At 51.1% G+C, this 27148-nt stretch overlaps 2 protein-coding genes across 2 annotated transcripts; both read left to right on the forward strand.

Moving 5' to 3' along the window:
* Window positions 1-8: 8 nt before the first annotated feature.
* Window positions 9-11437, forward strand: GEMIN6 (gem nuclear organelle associated protein 6). Its single transcript, XM_075925837.2, has 3 exons — window positions 9-210; window positions 6706-6851; window positions 10801-11437. The coding sequence occupies exons 2-3, from the start codon at window positions 6724-6726 to the stop codon at window positions 11174-11176; spliced, it is 504 nt and encodes a 167-aa protein (XP_075781952.1). The 5' UTR covers window positions 9-210; window positions 6706-6723; the 3' UTR covers window positions 11177-11437.
* Window positions 11438-16821: 5384 nt separating this feature from the next.
* Window positions 16822-26961, forward strand: LOC102462714 (serine/arginine-rich splicing factor 7). Its single transcript, XM_075925836.2, has 8 exons — window positions 16822-16979; window positions 17908-18088; window positions 18162-18338; window positions 19194-19268; window positions 19712-19813; window positions 20431-20478; window positions 24989-25024; window positions 26640-26961. The coding sequence occupies exons 1-8, from the start codon at window positions 16952-16954 to the stop codon at window positions 26695-26697; spliced, it is 705 nt and encodes a 234-aa protein (XP_075781951.1). The 5' UTR covers window positions 16822-16951; the 3' UTR covers window positions 26698-26961.
* The last annotated feature ends 187 nt before the right edge of the window (window positions 26962-27148 follow it).

The following is a 27148-nucleotide window of genomic DNA, read 5'->3' on the forward strand; positions in this document are numbered from 1 at the left end:
GCGGGGCCCGCGTGAGCCGTTACCCCCCCCCCCCCCAACGGCTGCTCCCGCCCCTGCGGCTCGCGCGCGTCTCCCCGCGACGGGAACGGGGCCTTCCCCGGGCGCCCGAGCTCGGTCCCCGGCCCCGCGCTGTTCGGACGGGCGGCCCGTGAGCCCGGGGAGCAGGAGCCTCGCGTGCCCGCCGGGCCCTCGCCAGCGGCGGCGGAGTCGGTGAGTGGGAGCCGGGCCTGGCTCAGCGCCGCCGGGGGGGAGCGGGGTTCGCCAGGGGACACAGCTGAGCCGCATGCGCTGGGCTGGGGGGGGCCGCTGCTGGCCGGGGGAGGGGAGCGGGGTTCGCCAGGGGACACAGCTGAGCCGCATGCGCTGGGCTGGGGGGGGCCGCTGCTGGCCGGGGGGGGGGAGCGGGGTTCGCCAGGGGACACAGCTGAGCCGCATGCGCTGGGCTGGGGGCCCGCTGCTGGCCGGGGGGGGGAGCGGGGTTCGCCAGGGGACACAGCTGAGCCGCATGCGCTGGGCTGGGGGGGGCCGCTGCTGGCCGGGGGGGGGAGCAGGGTTCGCCAGGGGACACAGCTGAGCCGCATGCGCTGGGCTGGGGGGGGCCGCTGCTGGCCGGGGGGGGGAGCAGGGTTCGCCAGGGGACACAGCTGAGCCGCATGCGCTGGGCTGGGGGCCCGCTGCTGGCCGGGGGGGGGAGCAGGGTTCGCCAGGGGACACAGCTGAGCCGCATGCGCTGGGCTGGGGGGGGCCGCTGCTGGCCGGGGGGGGGAGCAGGGTTCGCCAGGGGACACAGCTGAGCCGCATGCGCTGGGCTGGGGGCCCGCTGCTGGCCGGGGGGGGGAGCAGGGTTCGCCAGGGGACACAGCTGAGCCGCATGCGCTGGGCTGGGGGGGGCCGCTGCTGGCCGGGGGGGGGAGCAGGGTTCGCCAGGGGACACAGCTGAGCCGCATGCGCTGGGCTGGGGGCCCGCTGCTGGCCGGGGGGGGAGCAGGGTTCGCCAGGGGACACAGCTGAGCCGCATGCGCTGGGCTGGGGGGGGCCGCTGCTGGCCGGGGGGGGGAGCAGGGTTCGCCAGTGGACACAGCTGAGCCGCATGCGCTGGGCTGGGGGGGCCGCTGCTGGCCGGGGGGGGGAGCAGGGTTCGCCAGGGGACACAGCTGAGCCGCATGCGCTGGGCTGGGGGCCCGCTGCTGGCCGGGGGGGGGAGCAGGGTTCGCCAGGGGACACAGCTGAGCCGCATGCGCTGGGCTGGGGGCCTGCTGCTGGCCGGGGGGGGGAGCGGGGTTCGCCAGGGGACACAGCTGAGCCGCATGCGCTGGGCTGGGGGCCTGCTGCTGGCTGGGGGGGGGGGGGAGCAGGGTTCGCCAGGGGACACAGCTGAGCCGCATGCGCTGGGCTGGGGGCCCGCTGCTGGCCGGGGGGGGGAGCAGGGTTCGCCAGGGGACACAGCTGAGCCGCATGCGCTGGGCTGGGGGCCTGCTGCTGGCCGGGGGGGGGGGGGAGCGGGGTTCGCCAGGGGACACAGCTGAGCCGCATGCGCTGGGCTGGGGGCCCGCTGCTGGCCGGGGGGGGGAGCAGGGTTCGCCAGGGGACACAGCTGAGCCGCATGCGCTGGGCTGGGGGCCTGCTGCTGGCCGGGGGGGAGCAGGGTTCGCCAGGGGACACAGCTGAGCCGCATGCGCTGGGCTGGGGGCCTGCTGCTGGCCGGGGGGGGGGGGAGCGGGGTTCGCCAGGGGACACAGCTGAGCCGCATGCGCTGGGCTGGGGGGGGCCGCTGCTGGCCGGGGGGGAGCAGGGTTCGCCAGGGGACACAGCTGAGCCGCATGCGCTGGGCTGGGGGGGGCCGCTGCTGGCCGGGGGGGGGAGCAGGGTTCGCCAGTGGACACAGCTGAGCCGCATGCGCTGGGCTGGGGGCCTGCTGCTGGCCGGGGGGGGGGGGGGAGCGGGGTTCGCCAGGGGACACAGCTGAGCCGCATGCGCTGGGCTGGGGGCCCGCTGCTGGCCGGGGGGGGGGGGAGCGGGGTTCGCCAGTGGACACAGCTGAGCCGCATGCGCTGGGCTGGGGGCCCGCTGCTGGCCGGGGGGGGGGGGGAGTGGGGTTCGCCAGTGGACACAGCTGAGCCGCATGCGCTGGGCTGGGGGCCCACTGCTGGCCGGGGGGGGGGGGGAGCGGGGTTCGCCAGTGGACACAGCTGAGCCGCATGCGCTGGGCTGGGGGCCTGCTGGGCTGGGGCCCCGGGGGGGGGGGAGCAGGGTTCGCCAGTGGACACAGCTGAGCCGCATGCGCTGGGCTGGGGGCCCGCTGCTGGTTGGGGGGGGAGGAGGGTTCCCCAGTGGACACAGCTGAGCCGCATGCGCTGGGGGGGGCCCGCTGCTGGCCGGGGGGGGAGCAGGGTTCGCCAGTGGACACAGCTGAGCCGCATGCGCTGGGCTGGGAGGGGGAGCAGGGTTCCCCAGTGGACACTGCTGAGCCACATGCTCTGGGCTTGGACCCTGTGTACAGCTCCGAGCTGCCTTGTGTTTGCACCCTGAGTAACCCTCATCCGCGCATGACTGAGGGGCTTAGACTGCAGTGCACATTGCATGGCAGGGACACTCTTCTTCTGTACAGTATCGAGCGCACCCGGAGCAAGGCACTTTGCACGCTGGATACTAAAGCAGTGGTTCTGAAAACCGGAGAGGGAACTGCAGGCTTCCGGAGCCAGATACAGGGGTCTAGGAAGTGCAGGGCTGTTCCTGTCTGCTGGTGCTTTCCTCCCCCAATACAGTGGGCAGGACCTGGCATAGACATGGTAGACTCCCAGTTCTTCCTGTCTCTGCACAGTGAAGAAATTATGGATGTTAAATAGCAGTTAGTAAGTGAATCGTAAGCGATGAAATTTCCATTGACTACTGGATTCAATGATAATGGGGGCGCGCTGTGGCTCTGCATTTTTAAATGCTGTAAGAGGTGCCAGGCTGTTGTTACAATTAAAAAGCAGAGGACCGTGTCCCCCACTGCGCCTTTGCCTTCCCTATCCCCCTTCGGAGACGATGCTTGGGGGAGCCAGCTTTTAAGCCAGCTCCCCCCAGGACTGGCTTCTCCTCCCCCTCTTGCTGCCTCTGATACAGAGGCGAGGGTGTGTGTGTGTGTGGAGTGATTAGTTGAGTAATGACTCGAATACCCAATAAGAAAGAGTCTTTATTTCCCTCTTCCACTGCCAGTCAGTTTGCATGGAGGGGCCCTGGAGAAAGGAGATGTTCTCCTGCCCCAACCTAGAAACAGAAGCAGTTCTGCTGCTGCTGACCAATGTCCTTGGTGCGTCTTAAGGCAGATTGTGCATCTCAGCTCTGTACCACCCAGGGTAGGCACAAGAATGATGTCATAAGAACATCAGAGTGGCTAGACTGGGCCAGACCAAGGGTCCATCTAGCCCAGGATCCTGTTTGCTGACAGTGGTCAGTGCCAGGTCCTTCAAAGTGAGGGAGTGAACAGAGCAGGGAATCCTCAGGTGACCCATCCATGTCGTCACATCAGCTATCACAGGAGGCTGGAAGCAAGAGCACTGCCCGCAGCAGCCAGAGTGACCTGGCCCAAAGGGCAATCAAATGCCCACTGCAAACTGAAAATTCCCCCACTGTTGTTGAGTTTTTATTTTGATAGCCTCTCTAATCTCCCTTAGCATTTCATAGTCACTATCACTGTCCTGGGCAGGTGGTTGATAATATATTCCTACTGCTATAGTCTTGTTATTGGAGTGTGGAATTACTACCATAGAGATTCTATGGAACATTTTGGCTCATTTTAAGATTTTTACTTCATTTGATTCTACATTTTCTTTCACATATAGTGGCATTCCCCTACCAGCACAACCTGTTCCGTCCTTCCGATATGTTTTGTACCCTCGTATGACTGTGTCCCATTGATTGTCCTTATTCCACCAAGTTTCTGTGATGCCTATTATATCAATATCCTCCTTTGAAACTAGGCACTCTAGTTCACCCATTTTTTTTATTTAGACTTCTAGCATTCCTATATAAGCACTTCAAAAATTTGTCACTATTTATCTGTCTGCCAAATGAAGTGTAAAAATACAATAGGAAAAGCCAAAAAGGAGTTTGAAGAACAGCTAGCCAAAAACTCAAAGTAATAGCAAAATGTTTAAGTACATCAGAAGCAAGAAGCTAGCTGAACAACCATTGGGGCCCTTGGATAATCGAGATGCTAAAGGAGCACTAAAAGATGATAAAGTCACTGCAGAGAAGCTAAATGAATTCTGTGCTTCAGACTTCACGGCTGAGGATATTGAGGAGATTCCTAAACCTGAGCGATTCATTTTAGGTGAAAAATCTGAGGAATTGTCCCAGACTGAGGTGTCATTAGAGGAAGTTTTGGAACAAATTGATAAACTTAACAGTAACAAGTCACCGGGACCAGAGGGCATTCACCCAAGAGTTCTGAAAGAACTCAAATGTGAAATTGCAGAACTATTTACTGTGGTTTGTAACCTATCCTTTAAATCTGCTTCTGTACCTAATGGCTGCATCTAGACTGGCATGATTTTCTGCAAATGCTTTTAATGGAAAAGTTTTTCCGTTAAAAGCATTTGTGGAAAAGAGTGTCTAGATTGGCACGGACGCTTTTGCGCAAAATCACTTTCTGTGGAAAAGCGTCCGTGCCAATCTAGATGTGGTTTTGCGCAAGAAAGCCCCGATCGCCATTTTCACCATCGGGGCTTTTTTGCGCAAAATGGTTCTCAGTTGTCTATGCTGGCCCTCTTGCGCAAAAGCATTTGTGCAAGAGGGCTTTTTCCCGAACAGGAGAGTCGTATTTGCGGAAGAACACTGACAATCTTACATTAGATCGTCAGTGTTCTTGCGCAAATTCAAAGCGGACAGTGTAGACAGCGGGCAAGTTTTTCCGCAAAAGCACCTGCTTTTGCGGAAAAACTTGTCAATCTAGACTCAGCCCACGACTGGAAGATAGCTAACATGATGCCAATATTTAAAAAGAGCTCAAGAGGTGATCCTGGCAATTACAGACCAATAAGTCTAATGTCAGTAGTACCGGGCAAGTTAGTTGAGACTATAGTAAAGAATAACATTGTCAGACAAATAGATGAACATAATATGTTGGGGGGAAGTCAACATGGTTTCTGTAAAAGAAATCCTGCCTTACTAATCTGCTAGAGTTCTTTGAGGGGGTCAACAAACGTGGACAAGGAGGGTCTAGTGGATATAGTGTACTTAGATTTCCAGAAAGCCTTTGACAAGGTCCCTCACCAAAAGCTCTTATACAAAGTAAGTTGTCATGGGATATGAGGGAAGGTCCTTTCGTGGATTGATAACTGGTTAAAAGATAGGAAACAAAGGGTAGGAATAAACGGTAACTTTCCCTAATGGAGAGAGGTAACTAGTGGGATCCCCCCAGGGTCCGTATTAGGAAAAATCCTATTCAACTTATTTATAAATGACCTGGAGAAAGGGTTAAACAGGGAGGTGGCAGAATTTGTAGATAATATTAAAGTGCTCAAAATAGTTAAGACCAAAGCAGACTGTGAAGATCTTTAAAAAGATCTTACCAAACTAAGTGATTGGGGAACAAAATGGCAATCAAAATTTAATGATAAATGTAAAATAATGCACATTGGAAAAAATAATCTCAACTATACATACAAAATGATGGGGACTAATTTAGCTGCGACTACTCGAGAGATCTTGGAATCATTGTGGATAGTTCTCTGAAAACATCCATTCGGTGTGCAGTAGCTGTCAAAAAGGCAAACAGAATGTTTGGAATCATTAACAAAGAGATAGAGAACAAGATAATATCTTATTGCCTCTATAAAGCCATGGTATGCCCACATCTTGAATACTGTGTACAGATGTGGTCTCCTCATCTCAAAAAAGCTCCATTAGCATTGGAAAAGTTTCAGAAAGGGTCAACAAAAACTATTAGGGGTTTGGAATGGGTCCCATATGAAGAGAGATTAAAAAGACTTGGACTTTTCATCTTAGAAAAGAGGAGAATAAGGGGGGATATGATAGAAGTCTAGAAAATCGTGACTGGTATGGAAAAAGTGAATAAAGTAATCAGAAAAGTTATTTACTTATTCCCACAATATAAGAACTAAGGATCAGCAGGTTTAAAACAAACAAAAGGGAGTTTTTCTTTATGCAGTGCACAGTCAACCCTGTAGAGCTCCTTGCCAGAGGATCAGAGGGGTAGCCGTGGTAGTCTGAATCTGCAAAAGCGACGAGGAGTCCTGTGGCACCTTATAGACTAACTGAAGTGTAGGAGCATAAACTTTTGTGGGCAAAGACCCACTTCGTCAGATGCATGCATCTGATGAAGTGGGTCTTTGCCCACAAAAGCTTATGCTCCTACACTTCAGTTAGTCTATAAGGTGCCACAGGACTCCTCGTCGCTTTTGCCAGAGGATGTTGTGAAGACTAGGACTGTAACAGGGTTCAAAAAAGAGCTAGATAGATTAATGGAGGTTAGGTCCATCAATGGCTATTAGCCAGGATAGGTAAAATGGTGCCCCTACCTTCTGTCTGGAAATGGATGACAGGAGAGGGATCGTGTGAGGTTTACCTGTTGTGAGCCTTCCTTCTAGGGCATCTGTATTGGCCATTGTCGGCAGACAGGATAGTGGGCTAGATAGACCTTTGGTCTGACCCACTGTGGCTGTTCTTATGTTCTCATGTACACTGTTTGCTTTTTAGGTTCAGTGAGTGGGCAGTATGAGTGACTGGCAGAGGAAAAACCCTTTGGACTGGCAGACGTACGTGAACAAAGAAGTAAAAGTCACAGCTGCTGAGAAACATGAATACAAAGGATGGGTCTTAACAATTGACCCAGTTTCTGCGAAGTAAGTACAAACTTGTGATTCACTCATAACGAAGAGAATGGTGATTTGACAGGGAAAGACTGAAGAAGCTCACCTGGAGCAAACATGTTTGGTGCAGAAATGGCGTATGGACGTGGGTCCATAATTCTGTATCTGGGCTACCTGGTGAGGCAGGAGTGAGAGAGGGGAGGAGTCATGAGGATCATTCATATGATTTCTAATGGTCATTTTCCTTGCGAGACAGGGCTTGGGGGACAGATGGAACCCAGGAGCTAGGTTGATCTTGATTCATACCAGTTTTGCTGTGGATTTTCAGCAGACATCATCACTACTTCTCTGCAGTGCTGGTTTTAACCATAGAGTGCATTTGACCTTGATCACATCCAAGAGAAAGCCAAGGGGAAATATTAAAGGGATCTTAGCACCTTAAAAAGCCTATTTTCCTGTTACATGTCACCAGTCCTGTGTTGTAGTCCATCTGGTGAACTCATTTGCAACAATGCAGACCACAGTTGAGACTGCAGATAATGAAAAGCAAATTTTAAAAAATCATTTTATATTTCACTTGTGGACAATGGAAGTAGATACATTTGTTTACTGTTCTCATGGGCTGGCACAAGTGATTTTAGGCAGACAACACTGCAAGGGGATGTTTATATCCAAACAAAGTGTTTTTAACTAAAGAAAGGATGTTTGAGAGGGGACAGGATGTGTAAAGACCCTGAATTATTTACCTGGGAATTGAAAGTCTGCTGCTCTGGGTCTGTATATGTTGAGAAATAATTGAGGCGGGGTGGAGGGGGGGGGGCATTGGCAGGAACTTACCTTTGCTGTGTGTTTCCTGTGTCCTTGGGTGACTGTTCTCCCTGTCAAGGTGGCTGCAATCCTGTGGTCTTGTGTCTGTATCCTTTGTAAAGCAGTTTGTATGAAAGGGGCTGTAGAAATTTCAGTTATCCCAGAACATGTCATTGGGCCAGGCTAAACCAGGCTATTTTCTTTAGTCGGGCATCTCCCAGGAAACTGGCCTACTCGGAGGATAATGACTCTAGCTTGTGTCCGTGCTAGCACAGAATTCACCTGCCAGGTAGCTGGCAAAGAGGAAAATAGCATCTGTCATTTTAGCATTTGTCTTAGAACAATCAAGTATTTTCTTCATTGTGGGTGTGGTGGGACTCAGGAGATCAGAGCTGGGAAGGGAGCAGTCTGAGCCAGTAACTAGCGGGTCCAGGGCTTGAGTGAGTCACAAAGATCTTTTACCCTCAGCTGCGGGCCAGAACTGAGGTGAATGGTGTTTAAAACTTGTTCTTTGTTAACAACAAGACCCAAAACAGCGAGTAGTCCTGTGGCACTATATAGACTTAGCAGATTTATTGGAGCATAAGCTTTCGTGGGCAAAGACCCACTTTGTCACACGCATCTGATGAAGTGGGTCTTTGCCCACGAAAGCTTATGCTCCAATAAATCTGTTAATCTATAAGGTGCCACAGGACTTCTCGCTGTTCTTGCAGATTGAGACTAACACGGCTAGCGCTCTGCTACTTGAGCAAGACCCAGGTTCACAAAGGTACTCAGGTGCCTATGTCTGGGGTTTAGACACCGAAATCCCAGTTTTGGTTCCTCCAAACTCCACAGGCCCTAAAGGTTCCCTTCTGCTGCTGGGCATGGGCACTGTTGCCAGATGCCTCTGTCTGACCTATGCCCCAGAGCAGTTCACAAACTGGCAGGAGAGAAGCGTCCAACTCCTACCTCATGGGCAGGGCACAATTCAGTCGGTGTGTGCAGGGGTTGGCTGCCAGCTCAGCTCCACTGGCAGCCTGGCCGAAGGAGGTGTTGGTGATGCCCCACCCCCTTATAACTTAGTCTGGAGGCTAGAGCACTCGCAGGAGATGTGGGACCTCGGTTCAGTTCCCCCCACTGGCAGAGGGGGGGCGAGGATTTGAACAGGAGGTTCTCACCGCCGAGTGCTCTAGCTGCTGGATTACAGGGCAGTGAAATGGGGTCCGCTCAGTCTACCCTGTTGAAGCTGCTCCGCTCTGGATAAATAGTGGAGTAGGGGTATGGGACTCAGGCTGAGACCCCAAGCACAGCAGGACAGAATCATTCCCACTTTCCCCCCGTGACTCTGTGCAGCTCTATAGTGGGCTGGAGATAGAGATAGAGGGACAGGGACTCTATAGCCCAGTGCTTCAGGCACCAGAGTTAGGAGATCCAGGGTCCTCTCTTCCCCTCCCACTCCAATCCCCCTCTAGTTAGTTATTCAGAGTGGCACTGTGGAAAAATCCCCCCACACGCACCCCAGCTAGCTGCACTGTGTTCTCAGCAAGAGAATGCTCCGGCTGAGAGCCTGCCGTTCACACGGGCACTTGTGGGGGAAAACTTGTCTTTTAGGGGAGGGAGGACTTGGCTCCTGTGAGCGATGAAAGTTTTGTCGTTCATTTGCCAGGGTAGACAAAGCCTGGGTGTGTTTACTGCCTGTCTCTGAGAAGCAGTCCCTAGTTGACAAGTGCAGACCAAAGCCGTAGGCACCTTTTCCTGAAGGGAGGAATGGGGCTTAGCACACCTCTCTGGTCAGCATCTCCTATTGGCTGGCTTAGAGCAGGACCTGCCTAGCACGCTGGCTATTGTGGATCACATTCAGAGACTCCCGTCTCTCCTGGTTGATCGTATAGGGAGCCTAGTGTCTGCCTCAGGCTTTGCAGATTGCACCATTGTTTTCATGGTGTTTTTTTCTAGGCACCTGGAAGTTATGCACTAGGATGCTCAGCATGGCAATGCCTCAGGCTGTGTCTACGATACAGCTCCTGCCGGCGTCCCTCAAAGGGAGAAGTCGCCTCCCTGGGTGACGGAAGCTACAGCCACAGAAGTGCGGCTGTGCAGAGCACAGCATTGGGGAGACAGCTTCTGTTAATGTAGCTGATGCTGCTGCAGGGACTGTAGTACGTTCAGCCAACAGGAGAACTCCCTTTAGAGATCTTGATGCATCTGTGTCACTGTCTAGTGTAGCGGGGCCCTCTCGCACCTTGTGGAGTCTGCACTGGATTCCTTCCACTGCAATTGCTCAGCTCATATCTAAACTCCACTTTCATTGTGAAAACTTTTGTTGCTCGGGGTGTGAAAAACATCCCCCGAACTACAACAAAAAGCGCCTGTGTGGTCACTTTATCAGCAGGAGCCACTCGCCTATTGATGAAGCGAGTGTCCCTCGTTTGGGGTGGTCTTATTTTGTTGCCAGCAGAGCGCTCTCCCAGCAATAGAGACTACGCTGTGCACCTTACAGTGGTGTGCAGTGGGAAGGTACACAGAGCAGACATTGTCTCCGGCTGTACCATGTCTGGCTGCAGTGGTGCCCTTCCTCTGCACGGCTAGTTACACAGCGAGTCTTCCAGGGGAAATGAGACCTGATTTTTCCAGTGCAGAAACAACCGCCCCACAAAAAGCATTCTGGCACCTTTTATATCACGAACAGACAGAATCTCCCCTCCTTTGCAAACACCTTAACGGGATAAGTTGACTACATGTCACTGCATGGTAATTACAGTGGGGAATTCTAGCTTCTGGCTTTCAACATTCAAGTTGTTAAAAATGAGGGTATAATAATCCTGGGCACTCAGGAACCCTGTGTCAAGTTTGCACTTGCAGCCTGTCTCTAGAATATTTGATTTCCCAACCCTAGCTTTGTTGTATGAGTGTTCTTGTTTTGCATGGAATATTCTGCCATGCACTGCATAGCGTGTATATGCAAATAGACCATAGGGGAGGGCCAAGATTTTCAAAAACAGGTGTCTGAATTTTGCCTGATTGTGTCATGATTTTAAAGTGACTTCTAATGAGAACTCCAATTTCGGCAAACTGGTTATGTATTTATGAGCTACATTCTAAACACCCATTTTTGAACAACGTAACTTAGATTTCTCACTCTCTTTTCCTACTTAATGACTTTTATGGAATGGTCTGTGCTCTTTCTTGGCAGTATTGTTCTAGTGAAGCTCCTGGAGGATGGAAAAGTTTCTGTCTCCGCCATCTTGGGTCATGCTGTACAGACAGTTGAAATAGTGAATGAGGGGGATGATGAAGTGAAGGAGCGGCTTGCTCGCCTATTCATGCCGGAGGAGAGCAAAGCTTTTGGCCATGAAGAACTGGAGAAGAGGAAGAGCAGCCTGAAGACTTGGCTGGAGTCCAATCACATCCCTGTCACAGAACAAGGCGAGTCACAAAGAACACTGTGTGTGGCCGGTGTCTTAACTGTCGACCCGCCATACGGGCCAGAAGACTGCAGCAGCTCCAATGAAATTATTCTGTCCAGAGTCCAGAGCTTGATCCAAGGCCATCTTGCAGCACAGCAGTAATGGACAAGTGGGCAGATACTGCTTGTCTAAAACTCTTCTGTTTCACACGGGGAGATGCCTTTCCCCTTCAGTTAGGAGCTGTTCTCTGGTCCTGGTCGACCTGCTCTTCGGTGACAGGAGTGAGGGTGCTGTTGTGCGTTAGCTGCTCCGGCTCGTTCTGTTTGTGAGGGACTAGATGGTGGAACCGCTGTAGAGCTGGAAGCAGGGAGGGTTTGTGCTACCTACTATAATGTTATCAAAATCGCTATTTGGTACAAATGACATGTTAGTCTGTGGAATCCTTCTTCTTTATCTAAAACCACTGTCTCATGGGACACTTGTCTGCCTGGCAGAGTCCCTCACTTCTGTGTCCACCTCTAATTGCTCTCTTCCTACCTGTGGATTCCTACACGTAGGTGGAGTACATTCTGAGGAGGAGAGGACAGTCATACGCACGACTTGGCTTGCTTGGAAAGCCGGTGCCAGTCAAACAAAAGGTGAATTAATACAGCCACATGCAGAATTATACCTCACTGGACATGGGATGCAGGCCATCCCTGCAGAAAGTTGTGCCTCTGAGAAGGATTTAGGGGTCATAGCGCACAAGCAACCCAACATCAGCTTCAAGGGCAATTCTGTGGCAAAGAGGGCTACTGTGACCCTTGGATGTGTAAATAGGGCAGTGAGTAGGAGGGGGGAGTTGATTGTACCTCTGCATGTGGCACGGAGGAGACCAATAGTGGAGAACTATGTCTAGTTGGGTTCAAGTTTTTAAAAAGTTAAAAAAATTGGAGAGGGTGCAGAAGGGCCCCAAAACAGAACTCAGGTTGGAGAAAATGCTGTCCAATAAGAGACTCCAAGAGGCCAATTTGTCTAGTTTATCTAAAAGAAGACTGAGGTTATGTCTTCTGTTCCTGGGGAAGTTCTGCACCACTCCTGCACAGAACTGATAACCTGTGCAGGTTTCTTTGCTTCCCTGCAGAAAAAAGCCTTCCTGGAAGTGAAGGGGAAGTTGCAGGAGCAGTCAGGCACCACTCCCTGGCAGTGCAGCTGCATCCTCTCAGGCACCTGTAGCATCCGGCAGAAGGATAAATCCCCTCTAGCAGGGATTCCCACCCTGAGCTAGGATCAGCTGTTAGGCCCAGCCAGGCTGGAGGCAGGAGGGGAGGGGACTTCCTCTTCCCTTGCAAGGAGTGACTGGGACTGTCAGCCCCAACCCAGAAACTTCCCCTGGAAGCAAGAAGCTCAGCAACTTCTCTTGCTTCCAACCCCCATCACACCTTATCTCTCCCCAGAGCTGCTCCCCTAACTCTCTTGCATCTGGACCTCCCATACCTCAACATCCCTGCCAAGCCGCCCCTGTCCTTCTAGATCCCTCATGACCCAAACCTGAGCCCCCACATCCAGACCCCTCCACTGACACCCACAAACCCAGACCCCTCTGCTGAGTCCCAACCAACTTCAGCCATCAGTCCCTGAAGAGTCCCATTGCCCCTGCACATGAAACCCTGCTGATAAGCCTCTGTGCATCCAGATCCCCCCCACACCGAGACTCCTCCCCTGTGCCACCTGCACCCAGATTGGCTAACAGAGAGCCCTTCACACTTGGATCTTGCCTGGTTGAGCCTGCCTACCCCATCCTGTGCATCTGCCAGAAGGACATGGCCCTATGCGAGGATGTTCCTGGGGCAGGCACAGGCCTCGTGTCAGGGATGGATGCAGGGTGTAGCCTCGCTGCTGAGTCCATGTCCTGGGGGTGGGGAGGCTGCACCGGGATCTTCCACCTTTGTGCAGCCAGGGACTGGTGCATTTATTTATCAACAAATAAAACTTGCACCCAGAGTGTCTGGGTTTATTCTGCAAGTAAAACTTGCAGGATTTTAAAATACCTTGTGCAGAACTTTCAAGTTTTTGGCACAGAATGCCCTCTGGAGTCATCATGGCAATGTTAGCCCAGGCTCTCACCCAGATAATGCCCTGACCTGCCTCCCATTCTCTCTCTCTCACACACGCCCACCCACACACCCCTTTTACCTCAGCTGAGGCCAAGTCTATACTGGCAGAGAAAAATTGATGCAAGGTACACAACTCCGGCTACATGAATTGTGTAGCATGCACTGACCCGCAGTGGGTGGCAAACAGGAGAAGTGTGCCCATCAACTTGCCTCATTCCGTGTGATAGCAAGGAGTACTGGTGCCAACGGGTGCCCTTGGTGTTGAGATTAGCGGTTCTACTGGATCTGTTAAATCAAACTTAGGAGGATTGATCACCAGAGCATGGACCCTCCAGCTCAGGAGATATGGCCTAAGCATTGCTTTGCACCTGTGCTGGCTGGGGCTACAGGCTGGAGCAGCTTTCATTTGGGCTGGAAATGGGCCCACTTTGCAGTGAGGAGATAGGCTAACTCATTTGAGCGCTGACCGTCCTCCAGTGCATTTCCACAGTCCATCTCTGTGCCTGGGACAGACCAGTTCTCCCCCTGCTCACCTGGAAAAAATCAGAGTGACCCAGCTTACTGCACAATAAAGAACCAAAAGATGTGCCCCAGATGTCCTGCTGACACATATATGAGTGCAACACCAATGAGGACATGGTCACTGGCTGAGCTGTGAGACTGTGTCCCTGTGGTAGGCTGACCCTCAGGGCTAATCTGAATGAACTGCATAGTGAGAGAGGTGACTTGATTACACTGGATACGTGTCTTCACAGGAGAAATATCAGACCTGAAAGGGCTTTAATTTATCAGAAAAAACATAAGAACAAATAGCTGAAAACTGAAGCTCCATACATTTCCTAACCTAATTTCCTACTTTGATAGTGTTGTTAGTGCCCCACCATCCCTGTCAAAAATTAGGTTGGTTTGGCATGATTTGTACTTGACAGAAGATCAAAAGTTTCATAGGGTTGGAAGAGATGTCAGGAGGTCATCAACTCCAGCCCCCTGCCAAGGCAGGACCAATCCCAACTAAATCAACCTGGCTGGGGCTTTGTAAAGCCGAGTCTTAAAAACTACTAGGGATGGAGATTCCACCACCTCCCCCGGGAGCCCATTCCAGTCCTTCCCCCACCCTCATAGGGAAATAGATTTTCCTAATATCCAACGTAGACCTCCCCCACTGTAACTTGATACCATTGCTCCTTGTTCTACCATCTGTCACTACTGTGAACAGCCTCTCTCCATCCCCTTTGGAACCTCCCTTCAGGAAGTTGCAGGCTGCTCTCAAATCCTCTATTCACTCTTCTCTCCTGCAGACTGAACAAACCCAAATCCGTCAGCCCTTCCTCATAGGTCATGTGCTCCAGCCCCCTCATCATTTTGGTTGCCCTCTGCTGGACCCTCTCCAATGCGTCCACATCCTTTCTATGGTGGGCGGCCCAGAACTGGACACTATACTCGAGATGTGGCCTCACCAGAGCCGAATAAAGGGGAATAATGACATCTTTGGATCTGCTGGCAATGCTCCTCTTAATGCAGGGGTGTCCAAACTTTTTTCAAAGAGGGCCAGATTTTATGAAGTGAACATGCGTGAGGGCCGACCATTTTGCCTGACATTCTTTGAACCATTAAAATTAAACACAAATTAACTATTTTATGCAAAGTTTATTGCAAACGGCATACTTTTCATTTCGTCACATGGATGACAAATCTAAACAGGTGTTAAATCACTCTGCCTTTCATATCTGAAGGCCAGATGAAAAAAAAATCCAGGAAGCTGAAATATACGTCAGGAACATTGTAAAGTACATTACATATTATTGGTAATAAAGGTTGTCTGTCAACTTTTAAGTTCAAAAAATATGAACAGGAACATAACACCAAGTATACATGTTGTGTCCAAATATATTTATAACTGATTTAGACCAACTGACATTGAGATTTTACAGTGTATTCATCTCAATACATATGGATTCGTTGGGGGCCATAAAAGATAGATATTGCCAAATTACCTGTGGGGCCGTATTAAACCGGAACACGGGCCGCAATTGGCCCGCAGGCCGGACTTTGGACATGCCTGTCTTAATGCAACCTAATATGCCATTAGCCTTCTTGGCTACAAGGGCGCCCTGTTGATTCATATCCAGCTTCTCATCCACTGTGATCCCCAGGGCCTTTTCTGCCAAACTGCAATTTAGCCACTCGGTCCCCTGCCTGTACCAATGCTTGAGATTCTTCTGTCCCAAGGGCAGGACTCTGCACTTGTCTTTGTTGAACCTCATCAGATTTCTTTTGGCCCGATCCTCTAATCTGTCTAGGTCACTCTGGACCCTCTCCCTGCCCTTTTGCTCATTGTCAGTTCCAAAATGATTTTTTTAAGTTAAATAACGTTCTCTGGAACATGAAATAAGAGAGTGCTTTTCACTATGTAAGACACTGACCCAGTGAGGAGACATTTACATGTGTAATGCTCCATAACTGATCGCAGCACATTGTACAAGACTCTGAAGTGCCCCGTTTCAAGCCATGACACAGGATGCCCAGAATTTCTTCATATGTGTCAAAGACAGAAGTTCCCATTTAGGACTCAAGTCCATGTTCTGCTGTTGGATCTGTATGGCCTCAGGCCTCATCACCCCAACACAACTACATGAGCAGAGTCTCTGTCCAGACAAACCTGAACTAGCAGAAAGAAGCTGTTAAGAAAGTACAGAACATGGCTGAAAAAATGACTCGGTTCTCCCTCCTGGGAATATTTATTCAAGCACATGCATAACTTTACATGGGCCACTGAAGCCTCCCCCCACCTAGCTCTAGTCTAGTGGAATCCCTTGTTCCCCCCCATGCCTCTGTGAGTTGTACTGAGGCTAGCCACCTCCTCCCCCTGCCAGCTACTGCAGTCCAGCCCATCCCCCTTCCCTCTATTGGGGCTCAGGACCCCCTGTACCCAAGAGTGGCTTTAATGAGTCCCAGCCCCACATAGCCCTACTGCCATTCAGCCCCCTCCATACCCCACAGGAGCTCTATAGGGGCTGGCCTCCTCCCCATGTCCCAGGGGGGCTCTATAGGGTCCATGCCCCAGGGAGGTGCTACAGGGCCCCTCATACCCCAGGGGGGCTCTATAGGGTCCATGCCCCAGGGAGGTGCTATAGGGCCCCTCTTGCCCCAGGGGGGCTCTATAGGGTCCATGCCCCAGGGAGGTGCTATAGGGCCCCTCATGCCCCAGGGGGGCTCTATAGGGTCCATGCCCCAGGGAGGTGCTATAGGGCCCCTCATGCCCCGGGGGGCTCTATAGGGTCCACGCCCCAGGGAGGTGCTATAGGGCCCCTCTTGCCCCAGGGGGGCTCTATAGGGTCCACGCCCCAGGGAGGTGCTATAGGGCCCCTCATGCCCCGGGGGGCTCTATAGGGTCCACGCCCCAGGGAGGTGCTATAGGGCCCCTCATGCCCCAGGGGGGCTCTATAGGGTCCACGCCCCAGGGAGGTGCTATAGGGCCCCTCATGCCCCGGGGGGCTCTATAGGGTCCACGCCCCAGGGAGGTGCTATAGGGTCCATGCCCCAGGCGCGCTCTACAGGCTATAGCCAGGGGACTCCTGCTGCCCGCGTAGCTGCCCGGCGCCCCGCCCACACCGCACGCGGCCGGAAGTTCTCCCGTCCCCGCCCGCTGGGACAACTTCGCGACCTTGGCATGTTACTATGGAAACAGGGGGAAGGGGGCGAGTTCCCCTTCCCGCCTTCCCAGCGCGCGGCGGCGGCCGGGGTGCTGTGCGCACGCGCGAGGGCCGCCGACTCTATATAAGGGGCTGGCGGCGCCTGCGCGCGGGGAGGCAGGCTCGGGCTGACGGTTGGAGCGGGAACCATGTCGCGCTACGGCCGCTATGGAGGCGGTAGGGGCCGCGCGGGGCCGGTGGCGGGCGGGCCTGAGGGGCGGCAGCGGGGGGCGGGGGGCAGCGGGGTGTAGGCGGCCGACGCCATTTTGCGCACGTTGGGCGCCCGCCGCGCGGATGGGCCCGCGGCGGGGCGGCCAAGATGGCGGCGGGCGGGGGAGCGAGCGGCCGGGCTCTGAGGCGGGGGGGGGGAGCGAGCGGCCGGGCTCTGAGGCGGGGGGGGGGGGGGGGAGCGAGCGGCCGGGCTCTGAGGCGGGGGGGGGGGGGGAGCGAGCGGCCGGGCTCTGAGGCGGGGGGGGGGGGGGGAGCGAGCGGCCGGGCTCTGAGGGGGAGGGGGGGGGGGGGCGGGGCGAGGGGGGGGGGGGGGGGGGCGGCCGGGCTCTGAGGCGGGGGGGGAGCGAGCGGCCGGGCTCTGAGGCGGGGAGCCCCGGGGGGGGGGGGCGGCCGGGCTCTGAGGCGGGGAGCCCCGGGGGGGGGGGCGGCCGGGCTCTGAGGCGGGGAGCCCCGGGGGGGGGGGGCGGCCGGGCTCTGAGGCGGGGAGCCCCGGGGGGGGGGGGGCGGCCGGGCTCTGAGGCGGGGAGCCCCGGGGGGGGGCGGCCGGGCTCTGAGGCGGGGAGCCCCGGGGGGGGGGGCGGCCGGGCTCTGAGGCGGGGAGCCCCGGGGGGGGGGCGGCCGGGCTCTGAGGCGGGGGGGGGGGGGAGCGAGCGGCCGGGCTCTGAGGCGGGGGGGGGGGGGGAGCGAGCGGCCGGGCTCTGAGGCGGGGGGGGGGGGGGGGAGCGAGCGGCCGGGCTCTGAGGCGGGGGGGGGGGGGGAGCGAGCGGCCGGGCTCTGAGGCGGGGGGAGCCCCGGGGGAGCGAGCGGCCGGGCTCTGAGGCGGGGGGAGCCCCGGGGGAGCGAGCGGCCCCAGCGACGCGTGCCGCTCTTGCAGAGACCAAGGTGTACGTGGGCAACCTGGGCACGGGCGCCGGCAAGGGCGAGCTGGAGCGCGCCTTCAGCTACTACGGGCCGCTGCGCACCGTGTGGATCGCCCGCAACCCGCCCGGCTTCGCCTTCGTGGAGTTCGAGGACCCGCGCGACGCGGAGGACGCGGTGTTGGGCCTGGACGGCAAGTAGGTGCCCCCCCCGGCGCCCCCCTCCCCCCCCCGGTCCGGCCGCCCCCGCTGACGGCCTGTCGCATTGCAGGGTGCTGTGCGGCTCCCGCGTGCGGGTGGAGCTGTCCACGGGCATGCCCCGCCGCTCGCGCTACGACCGGCCGCCCGCGCGCCGCCCCTTCGACCCCAACGACCGCTGCTACGAGTGCGGCGACAAGGGCCACTACGCCTACGACTGCCACCGCTACAGCCGCCGCCGGCGGAGCAGGTACGGGCGGCGGGCGGGCGGGGCCGCGCTGCGGGGCACACGTGGCTTGTTGGACGGTTCTGCCGCGTGACGTAGCGTGAATGCCGTGGTCGTGCAGGCGGGTTTTACAATGTGTTGATATTTCGTATTCAATGTTAATATATTAACAATCAACCTGGTCAAAACCTTTCAGGTTTCTTCGTTTGAGTCAGTCGCCTTGATTCAGAATGTCACAAGCCTTAAGGTTTCATGCTGAGGCGCCTTGCAAAATCCGACAATTAAGATTCTCCTAGACCTTGAGGTGATCAGCATAAGAGGCCAGATCCCCTCGAGCCATCTACACCTAGCTTCACCTTATTCTTAAAGGGCAGAAAATTTGAGACGGTGATCGCCGTAACAGTAAATTTGGCTTTCAATTGGGGCCCCCCTCCGGTTTAGAAAGAGGAACACCAGATTGACCACATTCCCACCTAGAAAAATCTTCTTGCGTCAATCAAGCCTCACCCTGGCTCATTTGGCTGTCAGTTTGATCGTCGTTAGATTGAAGAGAACACCTAGATGCAGCGATCGGCTATAGATACTTCTAGATCGTCTAGATCTGCTAGACCTTGGGCCAAAGAGGGTCGACCTGCAAACTTGCAAGGTTTATTTTAAATACGCATTACAGTGTTTTATATTATAATGTAATTCTAAAATGTAATTCAGCTTAACATCTTTCCTAGGTAGTAAAAATACTCAAAGCAAATAGGCCCTGAGTTTTTCCAAGTGACAGACACTAATTATTAGTTGTCTGAAATTTTAACTTCGGCAGAGGCTCACGTGCAGTAATAGCGTAAGATTGTTTTCTAATACTTACTTTTTCCAACCTAACATTAGGTCGCGGTCTAGATCTCATTCAAGGTCCAGAGGAAGAAGGTATTCTCGGTCACGCAGCCGAAGCCGCGGAAGGAGGTGAGTTTCAGACAGCCTTGTGCTTGACTTAAGAAGTCAGATGACCAATTCACCTTTTTTAAAGACAAGTATAGTACTATATTCAGAAAATCCTGGCCCTTTGTGGTGGATATGTTCCTGATACCACTGCAGAGGGTGAAATCAGCAAATACTGAATGGAAGTAGAGTGAGTGCTCTGCTTCCTTCTGGCTTGGTGGCGGGGGGCAGGGCGGGGCGGCAGTGCAGGCTGATTGCTACTGCCAGGCAACAGGCCTTCCCCACTGTCGCATTGCAGGGTGCTGTGCGGCAGTGTTTCTGTCCCTCCAGCCTGGGGAATGGGGTGCAATGGGGGGGAGGGAAGGTTGGTGGCAGGAACAGGTAGGGCTTGGACTGGAGAGATGCATGGATTTGCAAATAACAATTCCATGAATTGTGAGGGTCTCCTGTGACTTCAATTTTTCCAGGTCTAGGTCTGCTTCCCTTCGAAGATCGAGGTCTGTCTCACCTCGTAGATCTAGATCGGCCTCACCCCGCAGGTCCCGATCACGTTCCTTAAAAAGATCAAGGTAATGGTTTTGTATTATGCTTCTCAGCCAGTATTTCTGTTATGGTAGTGATTGCATAATATTTTATGGTCATATGAAATTCATTCTTTGTTTGGGGAATATATTGTGACAGCTTTTAAGACCAGACATATCAACTTGGAATCTTCCCCTCAAACTGAAGTGAATATTATAGGAACAGTTCTCATTATTTTTTGTTACTGCATGTTTAGCTAGTCTTAGGTTCTGGCCTACCCTTAATACATTTTGCCATCTTAGTTATGTTCTTAAGGATTGTGAAGAAAATTGCACTCTAAACAGCGTTAAGTACTGAGGTCAAAGCCCTAAACAGTTATGTAAATAAAAATTCTTTTACATAGTATAATGTAAGCTTATCAATGACCTCAACCTGCCAAGTTTGAGTGTTGGAATTCTGATTTTTTTGGAAAAACTGCCTCTGTCTAAAACTGGCAAACAGGATCCTACTCAGATAATAAAATTACTGCTGCAGTATTGATTGCTTGATGGAATTTTTTACCTATACCGCAAATGCTGTACCTTTCTAACTGTATTCCTGTATTAATACAGGAATTCTTATTGTGGAGCTGAGTTGGTTTTCATTAATTTTCCTCAAACTTTAGGTCTAGGTCCAGGTCCAGATCCAGATCTGCTTTATGGCCACGAAGCAGGTAAGATGGTTGCCGTGATTAATTAAAGCCACTTAATAGTAACTTTGGGAGTAGTCAAGTGCATTAGTTCTTTTGGCTGTAGATGCATATAAGGGAAAATTTGTTCATGTATGAGAAGTAGTTCATTATCATGCACTAAGACATTAGTGTCCTGTAAAAATAAAGTTGATGCTAGGAAAGTATATTGCAAGGAAGATTTATGCCGTTTCAACCCCCAGACTTGTTGGAAAAAACTTACAACAGCATCAGGTGCAAATTCACAGTAATGGAAAACTTGAGACTCGTGGGTGTATGAGAAGGTATTTATAGGCAGGGAGCTATCTCTAGATGCTAAAATACTGTTTCTGTTGCCTCAATGTTATATTGAAACTTAACATTAGTTCACTCCCCCTTCAAATATCCATTTAGCCATTCTCCAGTATGCCATGATTCATTGATGTATGCTAGATATGTGCATGAACAACTTAGCCATACTCAGGGTACGCCTAGACTACATGCCTCTGTTGCCAGAGGCATGTAGATTAGGCTACCGGACATAGGAAAATGAAGCAACGATTTAAATAATCACCGCTTCATTTAAATTTACATGGTTGCTGCGCTGAGCCGACAAACAGCTGATCAGATACTCCATTGAACTTCACCTTCAATCAAGCAGAAGGTTCTAATTGTTTGTTTATTTATAGAAGACCAAATGGGAACTCTTGGCTGTAGAACTATCAGAGTTCTAGAATCTGTTGAATGTTCATATCTTCTTGTATCGGGAGCAGCTGTTAGTCTGAACCAGCAAGAACAACGAGTAGTCCTGTGGCACTTTATAGACTAACAGATTTATTGGAGCATAAGCTTTCGTGGGCAAAGACCCACTTCGTTAGATGCATGCACAGCTTAGTATGCATCTGATGAAGTGGGTCTTTGCCCATGAAAGCTTATGCTCCAATAAATCTTGTTAGTCTATAAGATGCCAGAGGACTTCTTGCATATCTTCTTGGAAGTTTTAAGTCTCAAGAGAAGAACTTAATTTCTGATAGTGGTTATATTAAGGAGGTGCTGCTCTCGTGCTAATGGATTTTGTTGAAGGATTTTCTAAGCAGTTGGCACAGAAGAGTTGCCAAGAGATAGAAAAAAGTGTAGTTAAACGCAGATGCGAGCACATGTATCAACATGTTCTATTGCATAAGTAGTGATGGATTCTGAATTGATCTCAAAAGAACAGGAGAGAGAAATACTGCACTGAAGTCTTTTCAGAAAGAGATGAAGCTCAGCTATTGCAACTCTAGGTCACAACTTCAGCTGTTATCCATAACCAAGGCTGAAGACTTAAGAAGTTTTTAAAACATTGCGCTGAAGATGGTTCAGCTGCAGGACAGTATTGTCTGAAAAGCTAGAGGTTGGCGAGTTAGATTGTTTGGCTAATTTAAAATGGTTAGTTGTATATGTGTAATGTGTTCTGTTACTTGAAAATGTAACTGGCTATAAAATGTCATCTTAGGCATTTGGGAAACTTCCTAAGTGGTCTCCAACCTTTTTAACCATGAGATCACTTTTTGAATTTAAATGTAATCCAGGATCCACCTCAAACTCAAACATGCTTGCCCCACCTGCTTTCTGCTTCTTGTCCAAGGCCCCACCCTTGCTCACTCCATCCTCTTCCTCCTCCCTCCCCTCCCATCCTCACTTTTATCAGGCTGGGAGCAGAGGGCTGAGATGTAGGGGAGGTGGCTGCAGACTCTGATCTTGGGCTAAAGGATTTGGAGTGTGGGAGGGGTTCTGAGCTGAGCCTGGGGCAGGGAGTAGAGGTGCAGTAGGTGGTTCAAGATACAGACCCTGGGAGGGAGTTTGGGTGCAGGGGGACTCAGGGCTAGGGCAGTGGTTTGGGGTACAGGAAGGGTTCAGGACTTGGGCCGGGATTTGGAATGCAGGCTCCAGTTGGGCACTGCTTAGCACAGTGGCTTCTGGGTGGTGATGCAGGGGACTAAGCCAGGCTTACCCCATCTCTGGCCCTGCACAGCTATCAAAAGCAGCCAGCAGACTCTCTCTATCCCTGCCCTCTTCGCTCTCGGGAGATGGGGTGAAGGGAGAAGCACCCGGACATCAGCACCCCCTCCTCTTCTTCCTGTACCCTGCACAGCAAGCAAGAGGCTGCAGGGGCTAGAGGGCTAGCTCCAAAGCAGAGGGCAGGAGCAACACAGTAGTATTTAGAGGGACAAATGAAATGCCGTTACTTGACAGCCTCCTGGCCAAACCTGTCAGGATCACCTGTCAGAGGCTCCACGGTCTACCAATAGATCCCGGTCTACTGGTTGGTGACCACTGTTCTGACCACTGTTCTATCCCAACTTCATATTTTAACTCTTTTTAGCTTTCATCACTGTACTGATTTACTACCTCTGTCTTGTTCTGCTCTAGCATTCCTGCATTACAGGACTGACTTCAGCATTGCTGTTAAATCACTTGAAATTCATGAGTGGTGTAGATCATCCATGATGGCAAATCCTAACATGGCCTCTCTGCAAACCTAGTGCTACCCAAATCTGTCTGTGGCAAAGGGCTTAAGATCTGGTTAGATTGTTTGTCTGATCACCTTTTAGCGCCACCTAGGCCGGGGTGGCCAAGCCATTAAACGAAGAGAGCCGAAACAGTGGCGGAAAAAACATGAAGAGCCGCACCAGAATTTTTTGAGCAATTTTTAAGAAGAAAAAAAGAGGAAGAGTTTGCCACCAGCCCCCCAGAGTTGTTGGGGGGTGGGGGAGAAAAGGATGCTGCCCCTTTGAAAGACAGGCTTTTTGGCCATATCAGTCTCCCATCTTGGCAATGCCATTTTGAATCACTGCGCTGGACAGCTCCCCTGCCCTTGTGAGCACCAGGGACTGTTTCTAGAGGTGCTGGGCTGGCTTCACGAGCTGCAGGGGAGGTTTCGTGAGCCTCACTTTTGGAGGGGGAGCCGTATGCGAGCTGCGGGTTGACCATCCCTCACCTAGGCTTTTGGTGTCCACGTGATTGTTGGTGGTGAATTGTTTAGTTTTCCAGTCTTGTATCAATACCACGAAATCCAGTGAAACAGGACCAGTACTGAAGGAGGCATTTGCTCCTGATTTCTGATCCTGTTATCTCTTGGTAATGGAGCAGCTGACACACAATGAGAATCATAAATGTCAATTTGGTCTTCAGCTTTCCTCAGTGCTCGTGTTTCACTTCCATTCAACACTGTAGTTGAGGCTTCTGGAAGTTAGCAGCAAGCTTGATATCAGTGTCCCCGCAGAAGCAGCTGAAGTACCTGAAACATGGCAACAGCCGCTGTTTATACAAGTGGCTACATGTTTTAAGCATCTTCCAGCACTGTTCATGATTAGGGATGTAACAGTATAACCGTTGAAATGGTTAACTCAGTGTATCCCAATTTTATTTGGCCACGGAACCTGTTTAAACTCAAGAATTTTGCTGATCCCCTAATAAGTCTAATATACGGACATCAGCGCTGAGTAGTGACATCATTGTCCCCACTCTGGCCAAGCTGGTATTACACAGGGACACTTATCGTGGCAACCACAAATGAAAATTGTTTTCAATATAATTCATAAATGCTTAAATATTAATATTTTAAAAATCATAAAATGTTACTGTAATAGAAGTTTCTTGCAGAACACCATTTGGGAAACACTGGGTTAACTGATAAAACTTGGGCTCTGCATCAGAAGCAGCAGCACACTGTATCAGAAGCTGGGAGCAGGGCTGCAGGCAGGAGATGGTGTGTCAGGTGCCACCTTGCAATGCTGGCTCTGCAGTATATAATGCGTATTCTGGAGAGCCTGCAATGCAGCTGGCTCCCTGCGAGTGGAGCCCAGCCGGCTCTGATCCTGGCAAGCCAGCTGTGCTGCGAGCTCTGCAGTATAAGCTCTATACTGTAGAGCCTGTAGCATGTAACTGTAATTGCTGAGATCTTCAGAGGTTACATGGTTACCTAATTATCCACTTTTTAACATACCGATTCAGGATGTTGCCCAAATACTTGATAGCTGCCATTTGCTTGATGTCCTGTCGGGACAGGTGAGCCTTGAGCTAGTTGTGACTTGGAGATGATTTGATGGTACTAGGCACTTTTATCCTAAGTGCATGATATTTCTTGCCCACACAGGCCATAAGTGTAGTGATTCACCAACTGAGTCAATGACCGTTATCAGCATATTCAAAATCTTGAAGTAGAAAGGTTTTTTGAGCTCAGCAGGACTGACAGCTGCGTCCTCATGTTTATCCATCAGCCATTCAGTGCTGATATTGAACAATGATGATGAAAGAACTCTCGCCAAATGCCTCTGGAGATAAGAAACCATGCAGGTATCTGCTTCAGTAGTAGCGATGGTGAGGATTAGCTTGATACCCATACAAATCTTTTAAAAGGATTTTTGCAAACAGTGATGCATATTTAAAATGACTAGGGCTTTTGGGGGGAATTTTTCACTATTGTTTTCACACAACTTGTATTTTTTTTCTCACTTGTATTCCTATTTTGTAGCCGATCAAAGTCCAGATCACCATCTCCAAAGAGAAGGTAAGTTGAATATTGTGATTAAAGGTTGCTGAGTGTAGAACTAATGTAGTTTCTTCAGAGGTCTCTCCTGAAAACTTTTGTCAACACTGAGATTAAATATACAGGAAAGCTCTGGTAAAGCTGTTCCCCTGCAAGTGAGTGTATTGTGAGGATCTTGCATTTGGCTATGGTTATAATGAGGGCTTGACAAACCGTGGCGAAATCTACTCGCCAGACCCGCATTGCGCATGCATGTGCCGCCAGTGAATGGGGCGACCGGCTGAAATCTTGCCACAGGCAAGTAGATACACTGATTTGTCGAGCTCGGGTTATAATACTTCCATCCTCTCTAAAGGTTTCATTAAATTGAGCTTATCAAGTGAATGAGTTAAAGCATGAAAAATCTTAAGCGCAGGGCATAAATTTTAAGCTATTTAAGAACCCCAGTGACCATCATAAGATGAACTAGTATTTTAGAAGGTGCAATGAGCTGCTTGTGGCTTGCAATTAAATCTTTTTCAGGTGAACTGAACCTACTTTCTTAAGGGATGGGGGGGAGAGATAACCAGAGTAAAAACTCTGAATTAGAATAGTAAAGAAATGGCTGTCCGTACACCTGGAAATGAATTAAATGTGTGAAGCAAAACAATCTGAAGACTACTTGTAACAAACACCTATCTGGTTGAATGAAGTCAAACTGTGCAGGCCTTCTTGCTGCTGGCTCATCTTGACTAATGGCTATACAGTCTGTTGCAACATGGTATTAGCAAGATAAAATTCTTGACTTTTCCCCTTTGTAATACACGAGTACTTGTTATAACATTGCCTATTTTATATAATTTATTATTAGCCTTAGTTTTTTAATTTTAGTTTGAGCCATTTATAAACATTGCTCGTTAGCTCAGGATTCGTATGGTCTTCACTCTTGGAGGCAGCTGTTACAAACTTGACTAAAGAGACTTGAAGGAAGGAATGCATAGAAATAGGAGTAATTTGTGCTTTGCTATACTGTGTGGCTCACCTCTTGAGGTCCTTGTTTGTAGCCTCCTTTTTATCCCATTCCTGTTATGCTGTCATGGACTTCAGGAACAGCCTTCTGTATTTTCAAGATGTTACTGTTAAAGTGCTACATATTCCTGTTTTTTGTTTCATTTAAAAAAAAAGTTACTATTGATTGTATAGTAAAGTAAGATTTCACTCAATTTGAGGGTATGTCTACAAGATCTGTTATAAAAGGAAAACTAATTCTCTACCTTCATCAGTTCTGATTATTGGGTTATTATAGAAAACTAGGGAGCGCAGCCCCCTGCTTGCTATGCTCGCCATCCCCCTGTTTCTGGGGGTAGATATCTGGCTGTGGGGAGGGAGCAGGAGCAGGCTGGGGGGCAGAGGTCTCTGTGGAAGGAGTGAGGGGGCTCAGGGTGTGTGGGGGGAGGCCATGCAGCTTCCGACCTGAGGGAGGGGAGGAGGCAGGATAGCTGAGGGCAGAGGCAGCTGCAGATAGTGATGTGATGACATCACTCTGTTTCCTTCAGGGGGAAAAAACATACAGTAATACCCCCAAGTGTGTATATCTATCAGCAGTTCCAAATCAAAACTTGATATACTCTAACTTCCGTTTTCCTTTTACTTTCAGTCGTTCACCATCAGGAAGCCCTCGAAGGAGGAGTGCGAGTCCTGTAAGAATGGACTGAAATTTCAAAGTTAACCTTTTAGGAAGAAAGTTATTTTGTTTGTTACAAGGTATTTTGTGTCTGATGTAAATGGTAAGGACTTAGTCCTAGAAGGGTATGTCAATCAAATAAAAATTGGCCTGGGTCAGGGATCTTCTAAATTGTGACATCGTAAGAGTAGATTAGCGCGCAACTTTTTTTGTTGTATGCATTCATATCCTGTGATCTGAAAAGTGGGACTTTTTTATTGACACACAGAAATAAAATGTGTATTTCTAACGAAAACTTGGTGGTAGCTCTACTGCTTCTGTTAATGCTTCAGTAACTTTAAAGCAAGTCATATATGCCATATGTAGGTTATCAAACCAGTTATACTCTTCTCAGCTTATTTTGAATTTTAGATGAGTTTTTTAATTTCTGCTTTTGTTCTGAGATATGGATGAGACGATTCAAGTTAAAGGTGATCTGCAAA

This window comes from Pelodiscus sinensis, chromosome 3, assembly GCF_052426305.1.
Source record: "Pelodiscus sinensis isolate ZL-2025 chromosome 3, ASM5242630v1, whole genome shotgun sequence".
NCBI classification, from domain to species: domain Eukaryota; kingdom Metazoa; phylum Chordata; order Testudines; family Trionychidae; genus Pelodiscus; species Pelodiscus sinensis.